This window comes from Somniosus microcephalus, chromosome 1, assembly GCF_052327205.1.
Source record: "Somniosus microcephalus isolate GS21.2 chromosome 1, FLI_Smic_1.0, whole genome shotgun sequence".
Lineage (NCBI taxonomy): Eukaryota > Metazoa > Chordata > Chondrichthyes > Squaliformes > Somniosidae > Somniosus > Somniosus microcephalus.
The window spans coordinates 51,257,214-51,278,964 of NC_140987.1; the positions used below are offsets into that span (position 1 = coordinate 51,257,214).

The following is a 21,751-nucleotide window of genomic DNA, read 5'->3' on the forward strand; positions in this document are numbered from 1 at the left end:
GGGCTGATTTTTTCTGTGCCTATGGTTTTCTGGTCGACGTCCAACATTGTCGACTCATTAATGCGTCTACTTTCCACGCGGTGCCTTGCCACCGCAGCACCGCTGTCTCCTGGTCGGTTGCCTGTACGGTTTCATCGCAGGAAGGGTTTAGGCGCCTACTCGGTGAGTTCCCGGGGCTCACCAGGCCTACATTCTCGGCAGCAGTCGTGAGGCACGGTGTGGTGCATCATATCACCACAACGGGATCGCCTGTTTACGCTCGGGCACGAAGATTGGAACCCGGAAAGCTTGCAGCCGCAAAGGCAGAGTTTCAGACCATGGAGCGCCTTGGGATTGTCCGACGCTCCGATAGTCCTTGGTCCTCCCCACTACACATTGTACCTAAACCAGGTGGCGGATGGAGGCCTTGCGGGGATTACAGACGCCTTAATGAAGCCACTATGCCGGATAGGTATCCAATACCGCATATACAAGGTTTTTCGGCTCATTTGGCTGGCAACTCAATATTTTCCAAAGTAGATCTCGTCCGTGGATATCACCAAGTTCCTGTGCACCCTCAAGATGTCCCCAAAACGGCGATCATCACACCGTTTGGCCTTTGAGTTCCTCCGCATGCCGTTTGGATTGAAAAATGCGGCTCAGGCCTTTCAGCGACTCATGGACTCTGTGTTACGGGACCTTCCCTTCATTTTCATTTACTTGGATGACATTCTCATCGCTAGTAAGGATAAGGAGGAGCACATGGCTCATTTACGTACACTCTTTGCCCGTCTCAGCCAACATGGCCTCATCATAAACCTAGCCAAATGCCAGTTTGGGTTAACCAGCATTGACTTTCTGGGGCATAGGATTACCTCAGAAGGCGCCGTCCCACTGGCCACCAAGGTAGAGGCAGTTACAGCATTCCCGCGGCCTCATACACTTAAATCTCTTCAGGAGTTCCTGGGGATGGTAAATTTTTATCATCGTTTTGTCCCCAAGGCAGCCCAATTGATGCAGCCGCTGTACGAAGCACTCAAAGGGAAGTCGGGTAAAGATGTTATCATTTGGACACCACAGATGGACCAGGCGTTCCTGGACACCAAGGCGGCATTGGCAGACGCAACTATGCTCGCACAGCCACTCCCGGGCACGACCATTGCCCTTACTACCGATGCCTCCAATTACGCCATCGGGGCAGTTCAGGAACAATGGGTTGACGGGACTTGGCAGCCATTGGCCTTTTTTAGCCGCCAACTGCGCAAGAATGAGCAAAAATATAGCACTTTTGACAGGGAGTTGCTGGCCCTGTTTTTGGCCATCCGGCATTTCCGTTTTCTCCTAGAAGGGCGCCCGTTCACTGTATTCGTGGACCATAAGCCGCTCACTTTCGCAATGGCAAAAATGGCGGAGTCGTGGTCAGCCTGGCAACAGCGCCACCTTACATTTATATCTGAATTTACAACGGATTTACGACATGTGTCCGGCAAAGATAATCTCGTGGCTGATTGCCTTTCGCGTGCCCCAGTCCAGGCAATTCACCTGGGAATCGATTTCGTCGGGTTGGCGGAAGAACAACTGGCAGATCCCGAAGTTCAGGCGTATCGGACCTTGCCCTCTAGCTTGCAGGTAGCCGATGTTATGTTCCAATCAGCAGGAACCACGCTCTTGTGTGACACATCCATGGGAGTGCCCCGGCCCATTGTGCCAGTCGAATGGCGTAAGAAGATTTTTCAGGTTATACATGGCTTATCACATCCGGGGATGCGAGCTTCACAACGACTTATGTCCCGCAAATTTGTTTGGAAGGGAATGCATTCAGACGTTCGGGACTGGACAAACAATTGCGTGGACTGTCAAAAATCAAAGGTCCATCGTCATGTTAAGGCTCCAGTGGCCATCTTCCCGGTGCCTGAACGCCGGTTCGATCACGTACACGTGGACTTAGTGGGTCCCCTCCCCACTTCGCGGGGTTTCATGCATCTCCTGACAATAGTGGACCGCACTACCAGGTGACCAGAGGCGATTCCCTTGGTCGCTACTACTACAGCGGACGTATCCAGGGCGTTTATTTTGTCGTGGGTGGCCCAGTTTGGGGTGCCATCTGACATCTCCTCTGACCGAGGTCCACAATTCACGTCAGAGTTGTGGAACGCAGTTGCACAGGGCTTGGGTACCAAGCTGCACCATACCACCGCTTACCATCCACAAGCGAACGGTCTATGTGAGAGGTTTCATCGGTCTCTAAAGGCGTCCCTCCGTGCCAGCTTGCGTGGTCCCAACTGGGTGGACAGACTCCCTTGGGTGATGCTAGGCCTCTGTATAGCCCCCAAGGATGACCTCCAGGCTTCATCGGCTGAGTTAGTCTACGGTCAAGCACTTCGAGTACCAGGGGATTTCCTCCCTCCACATACAGAACCGTGGTCGCCTGCTCAGCAGCTCCTTCAGCATCACGAGGTGGCAAAGAATTTCCTGCCTATTCCAACCTCACATCACAGCCTACAGAGGCCTCATGTTCTGGCAGAACTTATGAGTTCCGATTACGTTTTTATTCGGCAGGATGCTCATAGAGATACACTCAGACCACCTTATGCTGGACCGTTTCGTGTTATCTCAGCGGGAGAGAAATTTTTCACGGTCGAAGTGGGAGGTAAGTCCGATACCATCTCCATCGACTGACTTAAACCAGCCCATCTGGATCGGAGTGAACCAGTTGTTGCTGCCCAGCTACCTCGCCGTGGATGACCACCGTTGGCTGCTAGACCAGTTATGCAACAGCCTACCATTGAACTGCCTGCTTCTGCCTCATCCTTGCCTACACCTTCTGCTACTGTTTCCTCCACCCCAGATGCACCGCTTCAGACACAGCCAAGCACCGGCTTGTCTCCCAACGTTCCACCGTCTGAAGTTCGTAGTCATTCGGGCAGAATCATTAAACGTTCTGTTCGTTTGACGCTGTCTGTTAAAGAGAATTCTGGGGGGGCGCCTGTGGCGGAGCCACCAAGAGACACTGGGCAATCAGTAATCATTCCTTTAACTACCATGTAGTGCAGCTGTGGACTGCACCTTTAAACTGTATGTAGTTTCTTGCATTTTCGCGTGATGATGTCATGACGCCGATCACGTGACCCCCAGTTGGCGCGGAGAGCGTGATGATGTCATGACGTCAGCTTCCAGTATTTAGTAGCAGTCTTAGAGAGGCTGTGAGGCTGCACAGACCTGTTTACATCTGCTCCTGTAGTTTTACCAGTTGTTTGTTTATTAAACTTGGTTATTTTGTTTCACTGTGTCGAACTTCATTATTCGGATAGGAACTTCCGTTCCTACACTCCCAGAAATACCTCGGAACATAGGGTCTGATGAAAGGGTGGATCTAAAAGAAATCAGTATTTGTAGGGAAATGGTGTTAGGAAAATTGATGGGACTGAAGGCTGATAAATCCCCAGGGCCTGATAATCTACATCCCAGGGTACTTAAGGAAGTGTCTGGTCATCTTCCAGAACTCAATAGACTCTGGAACAGTACCCATGGATTGGAGGGTAGCTAATGTTACCCCACTATTCAAAAAAGGTGGCAGAGAAAAAGCAGGGAATTATAGACCGGTAAGCCTGACATCGGTAGTGGGGAAAATGCTAGATTCCATTATAAAAGATGTAATGGCAGAGCACTTGGAAAGCAGTGACAGGATCGGACAAAGTCAACATGGATTTACAAAAGGTAAATCGTGCTTGACTAATCTACTGGAATTTTTTGAGGATGTAACTGGTAAAATAGATAAGGGAGAACCAGTGGATGTGGTGTATTTGGACTTTCAGAAGGCTTTCGATAAGGTCCCGCATAAGAGGTTAGCGTGCAAAATTAAGGCACATGGGATTGGGGGCAAGGTATTGACTTGGATAGAGAACTGGTTGGCGGACAGAAAGCAAAGAGTTGGAATAAACGGGTCGTTTTCCAAGTGGCAGGCAGTGACTAGTAGGGTACCGCAAGGATCGGTCCTAGGGCCCCAGCTGTTCACAATATATATTAATGATCTGGACGAGGGAATTGGATGTAATATCTCCAAATTTGCAGACGACACAAAGCTGGGTGGGAGGGTATGCTGTGAGGAGGATGTCATGAAACTCCAGTACGATGTCATGAAACTCCAGTACGATTTGGACAGGTTGGGTGATTGGGCAGAAACATGGCAAATGCACTATAATGTGGATAAATGTGAGGTTATCCACTTTGGTGGCAAAAACAGGAAGGCAGATTATTATTTGAATGGCAATAGATTGGGAGAAGGGGAAGTGCAAAGAGACCTGGGTGTTCTTGTGCACCAGTCGCTGAAGGTAAGCATGCAGGTGCAGCAGGCGGTTAAGAAGGCAAATGGTATGTTGGCCTTTGTAGCAAGAGGGTTCGAGTACAAGAACAAGGATGTCTTGCTGCAGTTGTACAGGGCCTTGGTGAGACCGCACCTTGAGTATTGTGTGCAGTTTTTGTCACCTTACCTGAGGAAGGACGTTCTTGCCATGGAGGGAGTGCAGCGAAGATTCACCAGGCTGATACCTGGGATGGCAGGAATGACGTACGAGGAGAGATTGTGTCAATTGGGCTTATACTCACTGGAGTTTAGAAGATTGAGAGGGGATCTCATCGAAACCTATAAAATTCTGTCAGGTCTGGACAGACTAGATGCAGAAAGTATGTTTCTGATGGCCGGGGAGTCCAGAACCAGAGGTCATAGTCTAAGGATAAGGGGTAAGCCATTTAGGACTGAAATGAGGAGGAATTTTTTCACCCAGAGTGTGGTGAACCTGTGGAATTCTCTGCCACAGAGGGCGGTGGAGGCCAGTTCATTAAATATATTCAAGAAAGAGTTGGATATATTTCTTGAGGTTAAAGGGATCAAGGGATATGGGGAGAAGGCAGGGACAGGGTACTGAATTTGGATGATCAGCCATGATCTCATTGAATGGCGGAGCAGGCTCGAAGGGCCGAATGGCCTACTCCTGCTCCTATCTTCTATGTTTCTATGTTTACTTCCAAGGATGCTAAATCATTTAATACTTCCTCTCTTACTATGTTTATCCCGTCAATATTTAATTATCTTCCTCCTTAACTTCAACGTCGACATCGTCCCCCTCTTTTGTGAAGACAGCTGCAAAGTATTCATTAAGTACCTTACCCACATCCCCCGCCTCCACACAAAGATCCCCATTCTTTCTTCACTCAGCGGGTTCTGAATCTTTGGAAATCTCTACCTCAAAGGGCTGTGGATGCTGAATCGTTCAGTATATTCAAGGCTGAGATAGATAGATTTTTGGAGTCTAGATCAATCAAGGGATATAGGGATCCATCGGGAAAGTGGAGTTGAGGTGGAAGATCAGCCATGATCTTATTGAATGGCGGAGCGCCAAATGGCCTACTCCTGTTTCTAATTCTTAAGTTCTTCTATTGCACCGCATCATATTAACACCGTAATAAGGACAAGCAAATTTATGGGGAGTTCACAGGCGTTTAATCCAGCTCAAATAATCAGCATGCCGATGGCATTCATTTGGAGATATTTGGCGCGCACTCTGTGCGCCAGTCGGTGAAGTTCGCAGCTGAGCGCAGCCGCCGCTAATCGCGCTGCGCGCCAGTTCCCCCCTCACCGGGCGCGAGTGTGTGTGTGTGTGTGAGCATTGGTGGTCCAGGAGGGGAAAGTGTGTGTGAGTGTGAGCACTGGTGGCCCGAGAGGGACGAGTGTGTGAGCACTAGTGACCTGGGAGGGGCAAGTGTGTGGGCACTGGTGGCTCGGGAGGGGCGAGTGTGTGTGAGCACTGGTGACCTGGGAGAGGAGAGTGTGTGAGCACTGGTGACCTGGGAGGGGTGAGTGTGTGGGCACTAGTGTTCTGGGAGGGAAGAGTGTGTGAGCACCAGTGACCTGGGAGGGGAGAGTGTATGAGCACTGGTGATCTGGGAGGGGCAAGTGTGAGCGCACTGGTGACCTGGGAGGGGCGAGTGTGTGTGAACACTAGTGACCTGGGATGGGCGAGTATTTGTGAGCACTAGTGACCCGGGAGGGGTGAGTGTGTGCGAGCACTAGTGACCTGGGAGGGGCGAGTGTGTGTGAACAATGGTGACCCTGGAGGGGCGAGTGGGTGTGTGAGCACTGGTGACCTGGGATGGGCGAGTATTTGTGAGCACTAATGACCCGGGAGGGATGAGTGTGTGTGAGCACTAGTGACCTGGGAGGCGCGAGTATGTGTGAGCACTAGTGACCTGGGAGGGGCGAGTGTGTGAGCACTGGTGACCTGGGAGGGGAGAGTGTGTGAGCACTGGTGACCTGGGAGGGGCGAGTGTGTGAGCACTAGTGACCTGGGAGGGGTGAGTGTGTGAGCACTAGTGACCTGTGAGGGGAGAGTGTGTGAGCACTGGTGACCTGGGAGGGGTGAGTGTGTGAGCACTAGTGACCTGGGAGGGAAGAGTGTGTGAGCACTGGTGACCTGGGAGGGGAGAGTGTGTGAGCACTGGTGATCTGGGAGGGGCGAGTGTGAGCGCACTGGTGAACCGGGAGGGGCGAGTGTGTGAGCACTGGTGACCTGGGAGGGGCCAGAGTGTGTGAGCACTAGTGACCTGGGAGGGGCGAGTGTGTGTGAGCACTGGTGACCCAGGAGGGGCGAGAGGGTGTGTGAGCACTGGTGACCCAGGAGGGGCGATTGTGTGTGAGCACTAGTGACCTGGGAGGGGCGAGTGTGTGTGAGCACTGGTGACCCAGGAGGGGCGAGAGGGTGTGTGAGCACTGGTGACCCAGGAGGGGCGATTGTGTGTGAGCACTAGTGACCTGGGAGGGGCGAGTGTGTGTGAGCACTAGTGACCTGGGAGGGGCGAGTGTGTGAGCACTGGTGATCTGGGAGGGGCAAGTGTGTGAGCACTAATGACCTGGGAGGGGAGAGTGTGTGAGCACTGGTGACCTGGGAGGGGCGAGTGTGTGAGCACAGAGGAACCGGGAGCGGCGAGTGTGTGTGTGAGCATTGGTGACCCGGGAGGGGGGAGTGTGTGTGAGCGCTCGTGACCCGGGAGGGGCGAGTGTGTGTGAGCACTGGTGAACTGGGAGGGGTGAGTGTGTGTGAGCACTAGTGACCTGGGAGGGGCGAGTGTGTGTGAGCATTAGTAACCCGGGAGAGGCCAGAGTGTGTGAGCACTAGTGACGCAGGAGGGGCGAGTGTCTGTGAGCACTGGTAACCTGGGAAGGGCGAGTGTGTGTGAGCACTGGTGTCCCGGGAGGGGCGAGTGTGTGTGAGCACTAGTGACCTGGGAGGGGCGAGTGTGTGTGAGCACTGGTGGCCCGGGAGGGGCGAGAGTGTGTGTTAGCACTGGTGACCCGAGAGGGGCGAGTGCATGAGAGCACAAGTGACCCAGAAGGGGTGAGTGTGTGTGAGCACTAGTAACCCAGGAGGGGCAAGTGTGTGTGAGCACTGGTGACCTGGGAGGGGCAAGTGTGTGAGCACTAGTGACTTGGGAGGGGCGAGTGTGTGAGCACTGGTGGCCCGGGAGGGGTGAGTGTGAGAGAGCACTAGTGACCTGGGAGGGACGAGTGTGTGTGAGCACTGGTGAGCCAGGAGGTGTGAGTGTGTGTGTGAGCACTGGTGACCCGGGAGGGGTGAGTGCGTGTGAGCACTAGTGACCCGGGAGGGGCGAGTGTGTGTGAGCACTAGTGACCCGGGAGGGGCCAGTGTGTGTGAGCACTGGTGACCCGGGAGGGGCGAGTGTGTGTGAGCACTAGTGACCTGGGAGATGCCAGCGTGTGTGAGCACTGGTGACCTGGGAGGGACGAGTGTGTGAGCTCTGGTGACCTGGGAGGGGCCAGTGTGTGTGAGCAGTAGTGACCAGGGAGGGGCCAGTGTGTGAGAGCACTAGTGACCCGGGAGGGGTGAGTGTGTTTCAGCACTATTGACCCAGGAGGTGCCAGTGTGTGTGAGCACTAGTTAACTGGGAGGGGCGAGTGTGAGCGCACTGGTGAACCGGGAGGGCCGAGTGCGTGAGCACTGGTGACCTGGAAGGGTAGACTGTGTGAGCACTGGTGACCTGGGAGGGGCCAGTGTGTGTGAGCACTAGTGACCCGGGAGGGGCGAGTGTGTGTGAGCACTAGTGACCTGGGAGGGGCGAGTGTGTGTGCGCACTAGTGACCTGGGAGGGGCGAGTGTGTGTGAGCACTGGTGATCCGGGAGGGCTGAGTCTGTGTGAGCATTAGTGACCTGGGAGGGGTGAGTGTGTGTGAGCACTAGTGATCCGGGAGGGGCGAGTGTGTAGGAGCATTGGTGACCTGGGAGGGGTGAGTGTGTGTGAGCACCAGTGATCCGCGAGGGGTGAGTGTGAGAGAGCTCTGGTGACCCGGGAGGGACGAGTGTGTGAGCACTGGTGACCCAGGAGGGGCGAGTGTGTGAGCACTGGTGACACGGGAGGGGCGAGTGTGTGTGAGCACTGGTGACCCGGGAGGGGCGAGTGTGTGTGTGAGCACTGGTGACCTGGGAAGGGCGAGTGTGTGTGAGCACTGGTGACCTGGGAGAGGCCAGAGAGTGTGAGCACTAGTGACCCAGGAGGGGTGAGTGTGTGTGAGCACCAGTGACCTGGGAGGGGCCAGTGTGTGAGCACTGGTGACACGGGAGGGGCGAGTGTGTGTGAGCACTGGTGACCCGGGAGGGGCGAGTGTGTGTGTGAGCACTGGTGACCTGGGAAGGGCGAGTGTGTGTGAGCACTGGTGACCTGGGAGAGGCCAGAGAGTGTGAGCACTAGTGACCCAGGAGGGGTGAGTGTGTGTGAGCACCAGTGACCTGGGAGGGGCGAGTGTGTGTGAGCACTGGTGATCTGGGAGGGGCGAGTGTGTGAGCACCAGTGACCCGGGAGGGGCGAGTGTGTGTGAGCACTGGTGACCTGGGAGGGGCGAGTGTGTGTGAGCACTAGTGACCTGGCAGAGGCCAGAGAGTGTGAGCTCTAGTGACCCGGGAGTGGCCAGTGTGCGTGAGCACTAGTGACCCAGGAGGGGTGAGTGTGTGTGAGCACCAGTGACCTGGGAGGGGCGAGTGTGTGTGAGCACTGGTGATCTTGGAGGGGCGAGTGTGTGAGCACCAGTGACCCTGGAGGGGCGAGTGTGTGTGAGCACTGGTGACCCTGGAGGGGCGAGTGTGTGTGAGCACTGGTGACCCAGGAGGGGCGAGTGTGTGTGAGCATTGGTGACCCGGGAGGGGTGAGTGTGAGAGAGCACTAGTGACCTGGGAGGGGCGAGTGTGTGTGAGCACTGGTGGCCCAGGAGGGACGAGTGTGTGAGCACTGCTGACCTGGGAGGGGCGAGTGTGTGTGAGCACTAGTGACCTGGGAGAGGCCAGAGTGTGTGAGCACTAGTGACCCGGGAGGGGCCAGTGTGTGTGAGCACTAGTTACCTGGGAGGGGCCAGTGTGTGTGAGCACTAGTGACTCAGGAGGGGCCAGAGTGTGCGAGCACTAGTGACCCGGGAGGGGCGAGTGTGTGTGAGCACTAGTGACCGAGGAGGGGTGAGTGTGTGTGAGCACCAGTGACCTGGGAGGGGCGAGTGTGTGAGCACTGCTAGCCCGGGAGTGATGAGTGTGTGTGAGCACTAGTGACCTGGGAGGGGCGAGTGTGTGAGCACTGGTAGCCCGGGAGGGGCGAGTATGTGAGCACTAGTGACCCTGGAGGGGCGATTGTGTGTGAGCACTGGTGGCCCGGAAGGGGCGAGTGTGTGTCAGCACTAGTGACCTGGGAGGGGCGAGTGTGTGAGCGCTGGTGGCCCGGGAGCGGCGAGTGTGTGTGAGCACTAGTGACCTGGGAGGGGCGAGTGTGTGAGCACTGGTGACCTGGGAGGGGCGAGTGTGGGAGAGCACTAGTGACCCGGGAGGGGCGAGTGTGTGAGCACTGGTGACCTGGGAGGGGCGAGTGTGGGAGAGCACTAGTGACCCGGGAGGGGCGAGTGTGTGTGAGCACTGGTGACCCAGCAGGGGCGAGTGTGTGTGAGCACTGGTGACCCGGGAGGGGCGAGTGCGTGTGAGCACTGGTGACCCGGGAGGGGCGTGTGTGTGAGCACTGGTGACCTGGGAGGGGTGAGTGTGTGAGCACTGGTGACCCGGGAGAGGTGAGTGTGTGAGCGCACTGGTGACCTGGGAGGGGCGAGTGCGAGAGCTCTGGTGACCTGGGAGGGTTGAGTTTGTGAGCACTAGTGACCTGGGAGGGGCGAGTATGTGTGAGCACTAGTGACCCGGGAGGTGCGAGTGTGTGTGAGCACTAGTGACCCGGGAGGGTCGAATGAGTGAGCACTGGTGGCCCGGGAGGGGCCAGTGTGTCTGAGCACTAGTGACCCGTGATGGGCCAGTGTGTGAGAGCACTAGTGACCCGGGAGGGGCCAGTGTGTGTGAGCACTAGTGACCCGGAAGGGGCGAGTGTGTCTGAGCACTAGTGACCCGGGAGGGGCCAGTGTGAGAGAGCACTAGTGACACGGGAGGGGCGAGTGTGTGAGCACTAGTGACCCGGGAGGGGCGGCTGTGTGAGCACTGGTGACCCGGGAGGGGCGAGTGTGTGTGAGCACTGGTGACCCGGGAGGGGCGAGTGTGTGAGCACTGGTGACCCGGGAGGGGCGAGTGAGAGTGCACTGGTGACCCGGGAGGGGCGAGTGTGTGTGAGCACTAGTGACCGGGGAGGGGCGAGTGTGTGTGAGCACTGGTGACCCGGAAGGGGCGAGTGTGTGTGAGCACTGGTGACCCGGGAGGGGCGAGTGTGTGTGAGCACTGGTGACCTGGGAGGGGTGAGTGTGTGTGAGCACTGGTGACCCGGGAGGGGCGTGTGTGAGAGCACTGGTGACCCGGGAGGGGCGAGTGTGTGAGCACTGGTGACCTGGGAGGGGCGTGTTTGTGAGCACTGGTGACCCGGGAGGGGCGAGTGTGAGAGCACTGGTGACTTGGGAGGGGCGAGTGTGTGTGAGCACTGGTGACCCGGGAGGGACTAGTGTGTGAGCACTGGTGACCCGGGAGGGGCGAGTGTGTGAGGACTGGTGACTTGGGAGGGGCGAGTGTGTGAGCACTAGTGACCCGGAAGGGGCGAGTGTGTGAGCGCACTGGTGACCCGGGAGGGGCCAGTGTGTCTGAGCACTAGTGACCCGGGAGGGGCCAGTGTGAGAGAGCACTAGTGACCCGGAAGGGGCGAGTGTGTGAGCACTGGTGACCCGGAAGGGGCGAGTGTGTGAGCACTGGTGACCCGGGAGGGGCGAGTGTGTGTGAGCACTGGTGACCCGGGAGGGACTAGAGTGTGAGCACTGGTGACCTGGGAGGGGCGAGTGTGTGAGCACTGGTGACCTGGGAGGGGCTAGTGTGTGAGCACTGGTGACCCGGGAGGGGCGAGTGTGTGAGCACTGGTGACTCGGGAGGGGCGAGTGTGTGAGCACTGGTGACTCGGGAGGGGCGAGTGTGTGAGCACTGGTGACCCGGGAGGGGCGAGTGTGTGAGCACTGGTGACCCGGGAGGGGCGAGTGTGTGAGCACTGGTGACTCGGGAGGGGCGAGTGTATGAGCACTGGTGACCTGGGAGGGGTGAGTGTGTGAGCACTGGTGACCCGGGAGAGGTGAGTGTGTGAGCGAACTGGTGACCTGGGAGGGGCGAGTGTGAGAGCTCTGGTGACCTGGGAGGATTGAGTTTGTGAGCACTAGTGACCCGGGAGGTGCGAGTGTGTGTGAGCACTAGTGACCCGGAAGGGGCGAGTGTGTGTGAGCACTGGTGACCCGGGAGGGGCCAGTGTGTGTGAGCACTAGTGACCCGGGAGGGGCGAGTGTGTGTGAGCACTGGTGACCCGGGAGGGACTAGAGTGTGAGCACTGGTGACCTGGGAGGGGCTAGTGTGTGAGCACTGGTGACCCGGGAGGGGCGAGTGTGTGAGCACTGGTGACCCGGGAGGGGCGAGTGTGTGAGCACTGGTGACCTGGGAGGGGCGAGTGTGTGTGAGCACTGGTGACCCGGGAGGGACTAGAGTGTGAGCACTGGTGACCTGGGAGGGGCGAGTGTGTGAGAGCACTGGTGACCCGGGAGGGGCGAGTGTGTGTGAGCACTGGTGACCCGGGAGGGACTAGAGTGTGAGCACTGGTGACCTGGGAGGGGCTAGTGTGTGAGCACTGGTGACCCGGGAGGGGCGAGTGTGTGAGCACTGGTGACCCGGGAGGGGCGAGTGTGTGAGAGCACTGGTGACCCGGGAGGGGCGAGCGTGTGTGAGCACTGGTGACCCGGGAGGGACTAGAGTGTGAGCACTGGTGACCTGGGAGGGGCTAGTGTGTGAGCACTGGTGACCCGGGAGGGGCGAGTGTGTGAGCACTGGTGACTCGGGAGGGGCGAGTGAGAGCGCACTGGTGACCCGGGAGGGGCGAGTGTCTGTGAGCACTGGTGACCCGGGAGGGGCGAGTGTGTGTGAGCACTGGTGACCCGGGAGGGGCGAGTGTGTGAGCACTGGTGACCCGGGAGGGGCGAGTGAGAGCGCACTGGTGACCCGGGAGGGGCGAGTGTGTGTGAGCACTAGTGACCGGGGAGGGGCGAGTGTGTGTGAGCACTGGTGACCCGGAAGGGGCGAGTGTGTGTGAGCACTGGTGACCCGGGAGGGGCGAGTGTGTGAGCACTGGTGACCTGGGAGGGGCGTGTGTGTGAGCACTGGTGACCCGGGAGGGGCGAGTGTGTGTGAGCACTGGTGACCCGGGAGGGACTAGTGTGTGAGCACTGGTGACCCGGGAGGGGCGAGTGCGTGAGGACTGGTGACTTGGGAGGGGCGAGTGTGTGAGAGCACTGGTGACCCGGGAGGGGCGAGTGCGTGAGCACTAGTGACCCGGAAGGGGCGAGTGTGTGAGCGCACTGGTGACCCGGGAGGGGCCAGTGTGTCTGAGCACTAGTGACCCGGGAGGGGCCAGTGTGAGAGAGCACTAGTGACCCGGAAGGGGCGAGTGTGAGCGCACTGGTGTCCCGGGAGGGGCGAGTGTGTGAGAGCACTGGTGACCCGGGAGGGGCGAGTGTCTGTGAGCACTGGTGACCCGGGAGGGGCGAGTGTGTGAGCACTGGTGACCCGGGAGGGGCGAGTGTGTGTGAGCACTGGTGACCCGGGAGGGGCGAGTGCGTGAGAGCACTGGTGACCCGGAAGGGGCGAGTGTGTGTGAGCACTGGTGACCCGGGAGGGGCGAGTGTGTGAGCACTGGTGACCCGGAAGGGGCGAGTGCGTGAGAGCACTGGTGACCCGGAAGGGGCGAGTGTCTGTGAGCACTGGTGACCCGGGAGGGGTGAGTGTGTGAGCACTGGTGACTCGGGAGGGGTGAGTGTGTGAGCACTGGTGACTCGGGAAGGGCGAGTGAGAGCGCACTGGTGACCCGGGAGGGGCGAGTGTGTGTGAGCACTGGTGACCCGGGAGGGGCGAGTGTGTGAGCACTGGTGACCCGGGAGGGGCGAGTGTGTGTGAGCACTGGTGACCCGGGAGGGGCGAGTGTGTGAGCACTGGTGACTTGGGAGGGGCGAGTGTGTGAGCACTGGTAACTTGGGAGGGGCGAGTGTGTGTGAGCACTGGTGACCCGGGAGGGACGAGTGTGTGAGCACTGGTGACCCAAGTGGGGCGAGTGTGTGTGAGCACTGGTGACCCGGGAGGGACGAGTGTGTGAGCACTGGTGACCCAAGTGGGGCGAGTGTGTGTGAGCACTGGTGACCCGGGAGGGACTAGTGTGAGCGCACTGGTGACCCGGGAGGGGCGAGTGTGTGAGCACTGGTGACCCGGGAGGGACGAGTGTGTGAGCACTGGTGACCCAAGTGGGGCGAGTGTGTGTGAGCACTGGTGACCCAAGTGGGGCGAGTGTGGCGTTGGGTAGCTGCGGGTTGGGAGTGTGTCAGTGGGGAGCTGCGGGTTGGGAGCTGTCAGCAGGAGAGAGAGAGACTGGAGCCCTGAGCTCCGGAGACAGCAGACCAGGGGCTGGCAGTGGGAGCAGGAGGTGTTGGTGGGGCGGGGAAAGAGCGCGGTACCAGTTCGACTGGACACGGTGCTCGCAGGGAAGCGTTGCGAGGACATGCGGCCGCAGCAGGAGACTGCCTGAGACTAGAGGGTCCGCACAACGGGGCTGGGCTCCGGGGCGACTTGCCTGCTGACCGCGGGACGCATTGGAAAGAGCCAAAGCCCCCCGTTTGCCGGCAGCTCCTTCGCATATTGAGTTGTTCGGCGGTGAGAGAGATTGAGCGGCAGGGACTGGGACTGCGCCTGCTGGCCGCTGCTCCAAGTCAGGCGCTGCTCACCTGCCCGGCGGAGCCACTTGTTCTTTTCCAGCAGCTCCGGACAGCAATCGATCCGATCAGTGCAAAGAAATGCAAAGCGCAGCGATACCCGCGGGGGTTCATTGCGGAGGGTTCTCGCATTCTGCAAACACTTTCAGTCTTCGACCCGACGCGTAAATTGCACAGTATCGATCTTTTGTTTTTCTGACAATGCCACAGAAAATGGAGAAGTTTTTGCAGATCGCCCCGCACTCGCTGGCGGTGGTGCTGTCCCGGAGCGGCACGGCCTGGGCTGTGGCGGTGAGTGAGAAGATTCAGCACCACCGCGCCGGCTACGAGATCTTCGCCGATTTCAAAGCGGAGAACATGCAGCATTTCTGGAACAAGCGAGTGACCGATGCCATCTCGGAGGCGTTCTTCCTCGGCTGGATCGACGAGCACGTCCTGCTGATCCAGGGCAAGGAGTCGCATTTGGAAGTGCTGCGGGAAGCTTGGGTGAGGAGGTCGCTGAAAGCTCCCCGGGGATTCGACATCAAGTATCTGGGTGAGTCTGAGCGCTGCTCGGCCATGACTGTGGACCCTGAGTGCGGTGTGTCACAGTCTGGTTTCTCTAGGTATTTCCTGGACAGTGCGCCCTACCAACATAGGGAATCTACTTTGACAAAAGCACCATACTGCGGATGTGGGAAATCTAAAATAAAAATTAATTGCAAGCTTTTTTCAGTGACTTAAATATAACATGAGATTTCATCTCATTGAAACTTATAAAATTCTAACAGGACTAGACAGACTAGATGCAGGAAGGATTTTCCCGATGGCCAGTGAGTCCAGAACCAGGGGTCACAGCCTAAGGATAAGGGGTAAGCCATTTAGGACGGATAAGGAGGAATTTCTTCACCCAGAGAGTGGTGAACCTGTGGAATTCTCTACCTCACAAGGCAGTAGAGGCCAATTCATTAACTATATTCAAGAGGGAGTTAGATATATTTCTTGAGGCTAAAGGGATCAAGGGATATGGGGAGAAGGCAGGGACAGGGTACTGAATTTGGATGATCAACCATGATCTCATTGAATGGCGGAGCAGGCTCGAAGGGCCGAATGGCCTACTCCTGCTCCTATCTTCTATGTTTCTGTGGAACTCACCCTTTAGGTTGCTCATCCAATACTATAACCATCAGTCTAATCACCTTTGTGATCTATCTTACCTTAGTTTAGAATTGCTGGTGGCAATCAACTATTTGTTACAGTAACTATTTGTTACAATAACATTTAGGCTACTTCCAAAAGGAAAGGATAAAAAGGGAACCAAAAAAACTTGCACAGATTCAAGAAAATGTTTTAAATAGTTATGCATTTGCTTGATGCTTCTATCAGACCCATACAAATAGCATGGGAAGTTTTAAATGCCCTCACAAACGATGGACTGAACATTGCAAATACTTGTGTGATAATGACATGCCGCCCCTGGCTTGGTGAATCAAAACATGTCATTCAGGTTTCTGATGTTGAACCCTGACACAAAACTTGACAGCGCGCAATATCAGCCTGCTATTTACGCTCGATGTATTTAAATATTTGCAGCTTCGTTCATTGCAGACGCCGTATTTCTCTGGTAGAACAGCGGTCGTGCAAATTCATTCTAGCATTGCAAAACCGTCCCCGAGCCAAAGCATTAGTGTTTGCAAAGGCTATTTACCCAGTGGAGATGATCTAGCAAAGAGGTAACTAAGTGTTGTGTGAAATGCGGCCATGCAGTCAGACTATTGAATTCCCACTCTTTAGACATATAATTATGCGATGAAAGCACCCAGATATAATGAAGGATTATTTGAGAAGATTGTAGTACTTTAGACACAGTACTGGTTAGCACAGAACATCCACATATTTGTCAGGTGTTGATTAATTGAAAAGTTTTAATAAACTCTGTTAGGATTCCTTTTCTGATTTTTAGAATTGTAGACTGAACAATCAATATTTGCTGTATTAAAATCTGCAGGCACAAGATGGATTACAATTATGGTACTGTATGAAGCTACCTTAATGTAATGTCACACTTACAGCTAGCTGGCTAAATGGGTGGTACTCTGTAACTTTATATGTTTCTGAAAGCAACTCCAATGATGCATACAACCCAGCACGGTAACCCAGATTACACGCTCTTAGTCGCTGTGCCACATGCCTGTGGAGAACCCATGTTAGAAAATGAATACCTGTCAGCTATAATGAAAAGACTAAAAGAAAGGTTCAATAATCTGTATGTGGAAGTTGTACTGTATCTAGCCATGAAATTCACATTAAATTACACATTTTATTTTGTAGAAGCAGTATATATTGGAGGTAAATTGAATGGTCATAGTTTGGAATGGAACTGGAAACTTCTGTGTGAAAATGTGGCAGCGTTTTTTAAAAAAAAGCACACAATATAGTTGTAGGCCCAAATGAAAGGTGCACCTGTGGTCTGTGCTTGCTTTTAGCACTGAATATTGTACTAAGTAGCCGGTGTTCACTACAGTCACCAATTGAGAACTGTGCAAGAAGTGCTGTAAGAATCTCGATTGCACAGATATGGGGTTGAGGCCGTTGATTGACAAAGGATTCCTTAAAGAGCACATGTAGTCTTTTTTAAGCCCCCTAATAAATGTGACAAATGTAATTTCATGGTACATCTCTAGAAGGTCATTTAATTAATAGATTTTCAAACTGAGGTCACTGGACTCACGGGATGCACCAGGGGTTTCCAGGAGGTTCCCAAGATCGTCAGATTTCTGTCTGTCACCAAATTTCAATATTTATCTGTATGAGTTTACTTAATAACAATTTAGTTGTTGCTGTATTTATGAATTAAGAAAGTTTTCTGCCATAATAACACTGTTTTCCTTTCAGCAGCTGATACTAATTTCTGATTAGTGTTTTCAGGTGTCCCCACAGAGAAAAGTTGGAAAAACATTGATGTATTTAATAAGATATTTGTTAGAAATTATTATTAAAATAAAGATCTGCACTAAAGCATGCATTTTAATTACTCGTTAGGGCATACCCCTCAACCTGCAATGTAGAGAGAGTGTAATTTGGACAGGCACTTGGGTCGATCTGCAGAAGCAGCGAATCAGTTGATTTGGTAGCTGAGATCTTGTCTGCCATTGCGGTTTTTCTCTGGCACTGTTTAATGTTTGGATGATCTTGTTAAAACAAGACAATTGAGAGATATGCTTTAGGAGGCAGTTTGCATTAATGGTTTCCCAATCCACGAAGAATGCTGATAAATAACTTTTACAAGTTGCCAACAATCATTTGCAAAGATTGCATTCTTTAGCTTTTATTTAAGAACCGATGAGATATCAGTGTTGTGTCTCATGATGGTATGGCATTTCCAAAATGTTAAAAGGTTCGATCAGTTGTGAAGATTATTGCATGTTTGATTTAATGCCTTCAAGAAAAAGATAAAATCTGAACCCTTAGAACTTTTCCCAAATAATATGTGACTGCTTTGTTAATCTTAAAACCCGCATTATAGCATTCAGGCGAGGGAAATGTTGCTTTTTCTTCAGTTGTTTCTGCCTGCCTTTATACTCGGCTCAACATTACAAAATGTGGATTTAGACTATTTACCGTACTGAATGTGAGTGTGTTATACAAGTACAATACTGCTATCTCCCTGTCTTTGGGAGACCTAGTGAGTATATTTTTATTGTATGTAGCAGCTATATTTCACATCATGTGTCATTGGATAAATTTAGTTTAAAAAAAGTTCATCATGAACTAATAACTAGATACCCAGTTTTTTTTAAGCCAATGGAATTGATGCTTTTAGCTGGGGAAGGTTTATCAAAAAATGGAAGCCAGTTGTTAAAAAATGGATACAAATTGTCCCACAGTGCATTTAACCACATCGTCTTGTGTTAGAAATTATAACAGCTAAGTGCAAACCTCAAAGGCGAGGAAGCTGCAATGTTATATCTACATGTACGTGACCCCATATTTTTAAGAATTAGAAATTGTGTAGATGAAGAGTTGAGTTTTTCCAAGTCTAATGTTAGTCCACTTGAATTAATATTAGGGTAGTTTTTATGGGTTGATAAGACTTTAAAGCCTCGCTCTTTCAGCTAGCATCAACTTTGGTAACTGTCCTAATGTCCTCATAATTATGTATCAGTCAACTTAACATCAGTTGTAAAGTCTTTGAGATGATTTTCAAAGTTCCAGTGGCTGAACACTTGGCCAAGGACACTGATTCAGAAAAGGGAGGTCATGCTTAACTAACCTTTTGGGGTTTTCAAAGACATTGCTGACAAGTTGGACAGAGGAAATTAAGTTAATATTTTATCATTTGATTTTCAGAAAACTTTTTCAAAGTTCTGCATTGATGAATAATTGAATAATGGCTAGAAAAAAAATGGAAACTTGCATTTGTGTCTGAACTTTATAAGATCATAAGGCTGAAATTAAGTCTTGGGCCATAGTGCAAAATGGGCAATAAAGAATTGGCAGCCCATTTTACACCCCGCCCAATTTTGCTTTTCATTGACTTTAACTCAAAGAATTTGTATGTTTTCTGCTGGCAAGTAGGCGTTTATGAGCCTTTGTGATCATGGAATCATACAGCGCAGAAGGAGACCTTTCGGCCCATCGTGCCTGTGCCGTCTCTTTGAAAGAGCTCTCCAATTAGTCTCACTCCCCTGCTCTTTCCCTATAGCCCTGCAAAATCTCCTTTAGTAATTGCTGTACATTTTTTCCAGCCCAATTCGTGCCACCAGTGAATTTCCCAGTGGGATTGCTCCTATAGCTGAGCTTTTTAGAGGAGAAAGAGGAAGATTAGCGAATGGTTGCCAGGCAGGTCAGGATGCACCAGAAGTGTTCTGTCCCCACCCACTGGCACCGTCACACCCATATCTACAGACAAAACTGCCCATACCTCACTATGGCAGAGGTTTAGTGCAGCCGGCCTGATGGCATAGATACATTTGAAGGCCTGACTTACCATTGTACTGCATCCCAATCACAGCAGGACATGCTTTTAGTGGCTCAGAAAGAGAGCAAGCTACAGTGACCATCACTCTGGAAAGCCTGACTGGCCGCACCCGCCAAGATGTTGCCAACCATATTTGCAGTCATTGCTGCAACAAGTCCGTCTTATGGTCTGGGTCGATACTGAGCTGTGCCATTTGCTTTTCGGAGACCTGCAGCTACCATGCAGCATGCTGATTTGACTCCCAGATTACATTAACACTTTTCCATTGATATGAAACTGCTTTGCAGTAATGTGGAAACAGCTATATAATCACATCATTAGTCATCCCATGTTACATGGCTTGATGCAGACACTTTGTAATACTGTATTATGAAGTTCTGCTGTAGTCACATCATAAATGCAGGCACTGTTCCCATTTGCTCTGTTACTAGAGTAGAGTGCTATGATGTTGCACGGGGTGAATACTGTACTGTACAAAGTGTCTGCTCCTACAGAGTTTAACCAATAGTTTCAAGGCTCAAAGTATGGAACACAAACAATGCTCACATGCTCCACATCACAACCCCATAGAGGAAGGAGCAGGATAATATGAGAGGGAAGATGGGAATACACCACCAGTCAGACCACGTGTCACAAGAATCCGTAGTATGAGTAGATTTTCAGCTGCTTACCAGTCTATTGATTCACAAGGGTTATCTCTCCTGATAACCCCTCTACTGGCTGATAATTAATACCAGTCCATAGTGAGGTGTCTTCCATCGAGTGAGGCAAGCCATGAAAAAATAAAATGCTGGGATGGTTTTCAATTAGCTTCAGGAAAGAGTTTAAATCACACTCCCTTTTTAGCCCAATTCCTCTCAAAAGGGTACGTATGACTAGATGGGTGAATTTAGTCGCCAGAATGTGGATTATTTTGGGGGTTGAGAAATTATTGCCAAAATCCTAGCCTATAATGTGAACGCGTGGAGGAGATTTTCATGTTCCTATTGCCCCATTTGTGCTTAAAAACGGGGTGAGACCAAAATAACAACGGATGTTCCTGCCCGTGTCAGTCTTTGGGCGGAACCCGATCCAGGCAGCCAGAGCTCACACCAGAAATGGGCAGGATTGATATATTCTAATCGGTTTAGTTCTGATCTCTAATGCCATTTTTTTTTCTCGGCTCACAACGCTGCAGCTAGCTCCTGCTCCCACTCTCAAGCCATGGACAGTACATGTCAAGAGGCGGCCATTTCCAACGATATTTAAAAGGAATCCTCTGCTGCTCTTGAATCGGGAGACATTTTGGTTGCATTAAATAGTGAATTTTTGCTCTTTAGATGATTTCAATGTACTTTATTTGCTGTTTTGTCTGTAACTGCCTACAACCCTCCCAGATCTCTGCGTTCCTCCAATTCTGGCCTCTTGCGCAACCCTGATTTTTATCGCTCCACCGTTGGTGGCCGTGCCTTCAGCTGCCTAGGCCCTAAGCTGTAGAATTCCCTCACTAAACCTCTCTACCTCTCCTCCTTTAAGATGTTCCTTAAAATCTACCTCTTTGACCAAGCTTTTGGTGACCTGTCCCATTGGCTCCTTATGTCAAATTTTGTTTGCTAATGCTCCTGTGAAGTGCCTTGGGACGTTTTACTATGTCAGAGGCGCTTTATAAATGCAGGTTGTTGTTGAATGTTCTGAACTGTTAAGGGGCTTCTGACATTATACTTATTTCTTCATGGAGGTCCTTATAGGAATCCTATTGTGGCAAGAGGAGGAGGGGGGAGCAGGTGCAACAACTGGAGGGTGACTGAATAGGAGGAGGTGTGTTCACAGGGATACTTACCAACAGAGTTTGTAGGCCCAGGGCAACATGTGCGCAGTTCTCTGAGGAGTAGTGCATAAGGGGGTTCACTTCACTCGGGAGGCTGTGATAGAGTTGTGTTGCCTCCTGTAAGAAAACCGACAACAAACTGTCAATTGTCTGTTGCAGTCAGGGCCACTAGAGTCTGAACTTCTTTGCCTCTAGCTCCTTCCAAACTTGGGGTGGGTTCCCTCGCCACCTGCAGTCCGCCGGATTGGGGCAGGAAAGGAGTGGATAAGTCCTCCATGCCATTTTAATGGCTTCCCCACAAGGGTAGTTAAAATCGACCCCCAGATGTCTGCAACAAGAGGAAAAAACATAGACCATTATGATCCATTAGACCATTGTGTCAGCTGTGGCTCAGTTGGTACCACTCTTGCCTCTGAGTCAGAAGGTTGTGGGCTCATAGTCCCACTCCAGAGACTTGAGCACAAAAATCTAGGCTGACACTCCAGTGCAGTACTGAGGGGGTGCTGCCTTTCAGATGAGACATTAAACCGAGGCCCCGTCTGCGCTCTCGGGTGGACGTAAAAGATGCCATGGCACTATTTCGAAGAAGAGCAGGTGAGTTATCCCTGATATCCTGGCCAATATTTATCCCTTAATAAACATCACTTTAAAAAAAAATTATCTGGTCATTCACATTGCTGTTTGTGGGAGCTTGCTGTGTGCAAATTGGCACCTTTCCATTGCATTTAAGTGATTTGAAGAAGGACTT

At 52.7% G+C, this 21,751-nt stretch overlaps 1 protein-coding gene across 2 annotated transcripts in view; it reads left to right on the top strand.

The window, feature by feature from the left end:
• The first annotated feature begins 13,896 nt into the window (after positions 1–13,896).
• LOC147124065 (storkhead-box protein 2-like) overlaps positions 13,897–21,751 on the top strand; it is a 348,039-nt gene continuing 340,184 nt past the window's right edge. The window contains exon 1 of one of the 2 annotated variants that reach the window (XM_085980377.1): positions 13,897–14,771. In XM_085980377.1, the coding sequence (XP_085836503.1) occupies positions 14,438–14,771 (334 nt within the window). In that variant the 5' untranslated portion in view covers positions 13,897–14,437. The remainder of the gene's footprint in view (positions 14,772–21,751) is intronic. The other variant, XM_085980393.1, reaches the window with a different exon arrangement.